The sequence below is a fragment of the Alosa sapidissima genome, chromosome 13 (assembly GCF_018492685.1).
Source record: "Alosa sapidissima isolate fAloSap1 chromosome 13, fAloSap1.pri, whole genome shotgun sequence".
NCBI classification, from domain to species: Eukaryota; Metazoa; Chordata; class Actinopteri; order Clupeiformes; family Clupeidae; genus Alosa; species Alosa sapidissima.
In genome coordinates this window covers 4,244,064-4,251,563 of record NC_055969.1, presented here as the reverse complement: position 1 = coordinate 4,251,563, position 7,500 = coordinate 4,244,064, and the positions used below count along the sequence as shown (strand labels likewise).

Sequence of the window (7,500 nt, the reverse complement as noted above, 5' to 3'; positions counted from 1 at the left end):
CGCAGGAGGAGGGCCATGTCATGTTTCCCCTGAATGCCGCGCGCTTTTGGTTAACGGTAAATTCAAATGTGTTGTCCCGAATATGTTGCGTTGCGTAAAAAGTTTCGCATTTGAACAAGGGGGGGATGGGGAACAGCCGACCATCTTAACGTCGTTTCCTTCATAACTTAAGAAATCTCAGAGAAACGCTGAGAGCCTCTGAGTAGTCAGACTCTTTGACGTATGGTCAATTGACAGAACCACAGTAAATATAGTGAAGCCTGCCAAGGTGTCTCTGACGAAACTAACTCAATAGCTGTAATCTACAATGCACCCAGTGAGTCTCCAGAAAGAATAACAACACAATGACATACGGCGAGCTTCTGCGGAAGGCCAGCTGTATGGGTGAAATCTCAGGGCTCTTTCAGGTCGGTTAGCTCAGAGCTGAACCACCGCCAATCAACACAGGTAGCCGTTCGCTCCGAGACACTTCAACAAGCTCCCATTCATTCCGCTCAACACACACACATACACACATACACACGGATTCTGCGAGCACACCAGAATTTTCCGCTGACCACTGACTCCCAAGAGTTTAACACAGTACCGAGGAAAGGAACTTGACACTTACTTGCATAGTTAAAACAATATCATCATCTCACGTTAACAAACACTTACTTTGGGTCGAGTCGAGAGGTTCTGCAATCTCTCCTTCGGGTCGCTAAATTCATTTGTATTCATCTGTCCCGGCAGGGTTAGGGTTAGGGTTCAAAAAAAAAATCCGTTAATCACAGCGTGATCCCGACACCGACCGACAGACCGCGTGCCCCAGCCGCCGTCTCATGCATCGGATAAGCCCGTACAAGTGATCCTTCCGGGGCTCGAGCTCCCGTCCGGCCCCGTAAGCCGCGCGCGTATATCCGTATGTGGAGCGACTGTGGACGGCGTGCGCCGTTCCTGCTGTGCGTCAGTCCGTTCCCCTCGCGCCGCTGCTGCAGGCATCTATGCCGCCGCTGGGGCTCTCGGAACGCTGTGATATGTCAAAGGAAGATTGTGTGTGTTTAATGTGTGCCTGTGTTTGCTGGGGGGAACCTTCGAATAAAGTGGGGAAGTGGCGCACACGTTCTTTTTCGTTTTTTAAATAGCCTCTTTGCCGGGGAACCGTGGCGAAGGCAGGCTCCAAGACCCGGTGTCCGATTACAGACCGACCTACACCGCCTTCCGTGGGAGGATCACACCGAAGCAAAGACACACGACCCCCGCCTTTCTTCAAACCACGGCTCGGCCTGGTGGGAATGAATGCCTCGGTGTTAAAATAAATGGAAACAACGTTAATAGGCTTAATAAACGTCATTATCGAACGACAGAATGTTTATGTGTCTAAAATAGGCCTTGACTACTATTGAGCGGCACTGTTTCCACTAAATTGCGAGTTAAACGTCTGTAAATTCTCCAAGAAACTTAGGGTGTAGGCTAGTTTATGTTAGATACGGAACGTTGTTGTCTGTTTGTCTACTTTGGCCCATTAATTCTGCCTTTTTCGGCTAATTCCTTTCTGCCAAGAATGTGTGTTTATCATACACACACAGTGGAGATGCTAATCTGAAACAACGGGCTACGCCCACGTTCATACCTGACCCTGGTCCAGTCAATCAAATGCTTTTTGCACTAATCAGATAAGAGCATGTTTGCTTATTTATTCAGTAGTACACACTAATAACTTTTTTTGGTTATTTTAATGCACACCTGAGGGCTGGCTAAAAAAGAGTCTCTCTCTCTCTTTTTCTCGCACACACACACACTAAGGCCCACATGCCAGCTAATAGGCATTCTGTAAGACGATGGAGAGTAAATAGATGTAAATATATTTCAGTATGCTCAGTCACTTCTAAAATGCCCTCACAGGTAACTCTTCTCTTCTCCTTTCTCCCTTTCATTTGTTTAGTAAAGCTCTCCCACCCCAACCACACCTCATAATCTTCCCTCTTTGTTTGTCATTCTTGTCTTTTTTCTTGTCATCACTTTGTTCCTCCCATCTCATCTTACCTCATCTTCTCCTCACCCAGCTCCTCTCCTCTATACTCTCCCCCTCCCCCTCTCCACCCTTCTCCTCTCCTCTCCTGTCCTCTTTTCTCTTTGTTGGTGATATGACAAATGAAGCACAACACTTAGTGATTTGCCCTGTCTTTCTTTCCAGGCCCCACACTCTATCTATTACTCTCATGTTTGCCAGTGAATTTTATGACTTTTGAAGACATCTTGGCACGTTATAGGGGATATCACTATCACAGCAGAAGAGCTGGTGAGTCAGAGATCTGGGTGATGTGAGTCTCTAGGGCCAAGTCTGACTAGGCTCACTGTGCATCAGTCTCAATAGTGAATCAGACTTGAGAAATACTACAGGAATCCCAGTTTAATTCCCAGCTGGGCTTTCTGGCTGTGCTTGCTCCTGGATTAGATAGAAATTTCCCCCGACAGTGTGTGAACAGGACGCATTTATGTTGTTCAGAGAATCCCACACTCTCAGTCCCATGAGGTCACTAAAGTGAATAACATGATGTTTGTTGGAGCTACATTAGTTTGCCTTTAGTAGTGGTAAATTTGTTAGTTAATTTGTTTATTATGATTTTACTCACATTAGTAATATATATTTTGGTGATATTCTTTTGCTCGTTATTTGTTTAGTTAATTGTTTTGATAAATATGTGTAGTCTTTATTTTTTGGTTAGTTTACTAAAATATTTGGTTTAGACACCTGGGGGCAGTAGTGGACACAGGTAAAGATGAATATAGGTAGTAAGTAGGAGGAGGCCTGTATGCACCTGGGTGGTGGGCACATGATTTATTACCAGCGCGAGAGATGCCATGTATTGTTTGCTGCAGCTGGAACTAAATAAACCAGCCACAAAACCCGAATCAAGCCTGGGATTGACTTTATTTCTTGCCTGCGTACATCACCTGCCCAGGGTGCCAGAAGTTGTCGTTTGAATGTTTGATTTAAGTTTAATTTTATTTTGTTGACAAACGGCCACTACAATGTTAAAGAGGAGTTGATCCATATCCCTTGAAGATGGAACCTTGGATAGAATCCCCCCCCCCCCCCCCCCCCCCCAGTTGAACAACGATAGTGCTTAGCTACTAGCTATACTACAAACTGTTCACTAGAAAACATACAAGACCATATCTTTTTCTATCTTATGTGATCATGTAAACAATATTAAAACCAAATCAAATCTAGACTAAACTATTTTTAGCATAGCTAGCATAGCGGTCATATAGGGATTGTCAAATTCAAAGTCATCTACTGCCTGAATTTTTGGTCAACAATTCCTGAGACACTTGAAACACCGGGGCACATGAAACTTGGTGGGCATGCAACCCCACTAGGCCCCTAACCTGACAATAGCCAGATGAATTTCGCTCCGCCTAGCTCCACTCATCCATCTGGAACCGATCCATTGAAGTGTTGCTTCAGAAGGCTGGGCCTAATCAAAAAATGCTTGCATATGATTGAATAAGCCACTTGTCCGTCATCTATTGACGTGCTACTTCAACCACCCACATCGAAGCCAACCCGTGATGCTGAACAGTCTCACAGTCGCTTCTACGCTATGTCACATCTATGAAACTCCCGCCCTGCGTCCTGATTGGCTGAACCATAAAGTCGGTTGCAGAAATCACTCTCAATGGAAGAGGTCCCAGATGGATGTGAGTGAAGCTAGGCGGAGCTAAGCGGAACGACATTCATCTGGCTATTGTCAGGTTACTAGGCCCCTGCAATCAGGAACTGATTACACCTGCCATGCACAATTGCACATTTGGTCCCCTCTAATGTTGACTCCATGGCTGCGGCCTTGGTTTAAGTTTCTGTGTTGGCATGTGCGTTTGTATCCGTATGCATTATAAATCATGTGGATGTTGTGGTTGCTCCATGTGTGCTTTATTGAGCGCTGTGTTGAAGTGTAGTTCCATCTCACCCTGTCTGTCCCTCTGTTATTCCTGACTGTGTGTGTGTGTGTGTGTGTGTGTGTGTGTGTGTGTGTGTCATTTTAATGAGTGTAGAAGATGGCTCTATTAGAAGCCTGTGATACATTTAAAAGATAATGTTATGCAAAGAGACCGAACGGCTCATTTATCATCAAATCACAATACACTTTCTAAGCTGAGCCACAGGAAGTCACTGAAGACACCCTCATCAGCAGGTGCAATATACAGTTGTATTATCAGATGATTAGGAATCAGATCAACCGTAACATAAAACTTTATTACCTGTCACCCTCAGCCTCTTAACTGTTTGTCTTTGAACATACTGTAGCATTAACCCATATTCAAAATGCTTAACCTCTCATAACCCAAATATCCTTCACAACCCCCCTAATGTGAGCCAATGTACAGTGAACCTAATGACCTGTAAGTCAGACAGAGAGGAGGGAACATGGCAGGCAGCACAACACAGTTATGGACAACCTAATTGCTTCCCTAGTTTGTCTTTGTATGACTAGTCATTCTTCATCCCTCTTTAACCCCTCTAATGTTGACTCCATGGCTGCGGCCTTGGTTTAATCCAACACTGACCCCATAAGATCAGGTATTTTTGATGTCCTTTGCTCATGTTGTTACCAGTAATTTTGTCAAACAAAGCACCTGTTCTGGCTAAGATACACTTGTTTCCCTTGATGTCAGTTTCTGTGTTGGCATGTGCGTTTGTATCCGTATGCATTATAAATCATGTGGATGTTGTGGTTGCTCCATGTGTGCTTTATTGAGCGCTGTGTTGAAGTGTAGTTCCGTCTCACCCTGTCTGTCCCTCTGTTATTCCTGACTGTGTGTGTGTGTGTGTGTGTGTGTGTGTGTGTGTGTGTGTGTGTGTGTGTATGTCTATGAGCAAAGGGCTGCAATTACGTACATTCATATATTCTTACAGCCTTCTTTAATCACTGTGCTCGTATACACATATACACACACTCTCCCTGTGTACTCCAAGTCCCTCCATGTCTGTTTTCTCTTCCTCTCTCTAATTCTATCTTTCATCTCTGTCTCTCTCTCTCTACTTCTCTCGTCCATCTTTCTCTCTCTCTATCTCTCATTTACACACAGACGCACACACGCATACATGCATATATACACTCCCTTACTTTGAACAACTTGGTGTGAACCATCGTCTTCGTCTTAAAAAGTCCTTTGAGTAACCACACAAGGCCAGATCAAAAGATCAGACAGAGCAGGCCATCATTTAGGTTCTGATGACGCAGATACACACACACACACACACACACACACACACACACACACACACACACACACACTCCCATCAATGCTCATTTGTTCATGCACCCGCTAACATATGTTCCAACATACACACCCAGGCATTAGGAGTTTGGCACAAATACATCCACAGGCTCACACACCCATTCAAACTCATCCATGCCCAAGCACGCCCATGCAGACAAGTAGACAGGCATATATATATATATATATATATATATATATATATATATATATATATATATATATATATATATATATATATATATAATTTCTACATTGTCTACAGCAAAAGAAGCAAGCACACACATTTTAATGAGTGTAGAAGATGGTTCTATTAGAAGCCTGTGATACATTTAAAAGACAATGTTATGCAAAGAGACCGAACGGCTCATTTATCATCAAATCACAATACACTTTCTAAGCTGAGCCACAGGAAGTCACTGAAGACACCCTCATCAGCTGGTGCAATATACAGTTGTATTATCAGATGATTAGGAATCAGATCAACCGTAACATAAAACTTTATTACCTGTCACCCTCAGCCTCTTAACTGTTTGTCTTTGAACATACTGTAGCATTAACCCATATTCAAAATGCTTAACCTCTCATAACCCAAATATCCTTCACAACCCCCCTAATGTGAGCCAATGTACAGTGAACCTAATGACCTGTAAGTCAGACAGAGAGGAGGGAACATGGCAGGCAGCACAACACAGTTATGGACAACCTAATTGCTTCCCTAGTTTGTCTTTGTATGACTAGTCATTCTTCATCCCTCTTTAACCACAGACTGTAGATTGCAGTTGCACATCCCTCTGACTCCTCTCTCTCTCTCTCCTTCCCTCTCTTCCTCTATCTCTCTCTCTCTCATTTTGTCCATCCATTTCTTTCTGTCCCATTCTCTCCCACACGCTTTCTTGATTTGAATTTGACTCTCAGTCTTACTTCCTATCTCCCTAGCTATCATCTCTGTCTGCCATGACGGAATGCTCGTTCTTTCTTTTGCCATTCTTTCCTTCTTTTTTTCTTTGTCTCTTTCTCTCTCTCTCTCTCTTTACCAGCTCTGCTCTCCCACAGGCATTTCCCGGGGTGGCACCAGCAGAGCCATAATGACGGACCTGCTGTCTCATAACCGGACCAGAATAACCCTGATGCACACATGCATGCATACACACACACACACATACAAACACACACACACACACGTTTGCAGGAAATGCTCGCTGTGTAGAAGGCTTATTCATAGGAGTTTTTTTCTCCCATTTAAAGACTCACATGTAGGTAAACCACATCCCACAACATTCACTTACACTATGACATAAAAGAGTTGATATAATAAAAAAAATAACACACTCGTCCACCACCAAGTTGCCTACACACTAAGAAACAGACATATACTGTATGTAGTTAACTACAAATAAACATAGGCTGTTATGCCTCCAATGGTCTGAATTTAAGTTTTGGACGAGTACATTGAGGCAAATGGACTTGACTGGTCTTGTTGTGTGGGAGAGTTCAGATGTGGGCGCAGCTATGACTGGGAATAACAGTGGAGTGAAAGCTTTCATCAAGCAGAGAGCCCTGAATGCACATTTCACGCACCGTATATGCTCCATTGCGAAGTGCTTGCGGATAAAGGATCAGCTTAATTTATTTTTACATTTGCCGTAGTATTGTCGATGGGTTTAATAAGACATCTCGTAAAACCTAATGGTATTTGGGGGGCCGTGCCATGGAAACGTTTGGGAACCCCTGGTGTAAAGGACCAGTGTGGGTGTGCATATTGTATGTGTGCAAGCGCTCATCATTTTATGTGTGTGTTTGCACATACGTGTGTGCCTGTGTGTGAGAGAAAGTGGATAAAAGCGAGTTCATAGTCCAGGTGTCATCAGTCCAAAGGTATTCCTTCACGCGTATGTGTTAGGTGAGCCTGTGGCGCTTGGACGACGTGGAGACTGACAGTAATGAGAAGCAATCTCTCATCCGCTCCAGGCTCCCTCCCTCTTCTCATAAGGTGGCCTCCTTTCTGATCGGATTTTTAGTCAGTTTCTTTTCTTTTCCATCTTTCCTTACATTTAGTCTTTCCATCTCCTTGCACTTCTGCGTATCTCATCCCCTCCCTCCCGAAGGGCTTTGTCATAGCCACATCGAAGTATTTATTCTGGTGTTATAATGTACACCTTGGAGCTTGTTATGCATTCCGTGTCTCTCTCTCGCTCTCTCTCTCTCTCTCTCTCTCTCTCTCTCTCTCTC

General features: G+C 43.9%; 1 protein-coding gene across 3 annotated transcripts in view; it reads right to left on the bottom strand.

The window, feature by feature from the left end:
• Window positions 1–1,077, bottom strand: part of LOC121679706 (collagen alpha-1(XXVII) chain A-like) — a 52,309-nt gene extending 51,232 nt beyond the window's left edge. For all 3 annotated transcript variants that reach the window (XM_042058625.1, XM_042058626.1, XM_042058627.1), the window contains exon 1: window positions 658–1,077. In XM_042058625.1, coding sequence (XP_041914559.1) covers window positions 658–710 — 53 coding nt within the window. In that variant the 5' untranslated portion in view covers window positions 711–1,077. The remainder of the gene's footprint in view (window positions 1–657) is intronic.
• Between the last annotated feature and the right edge of the window lie 6,423 nt (window positions 1,078–7,500).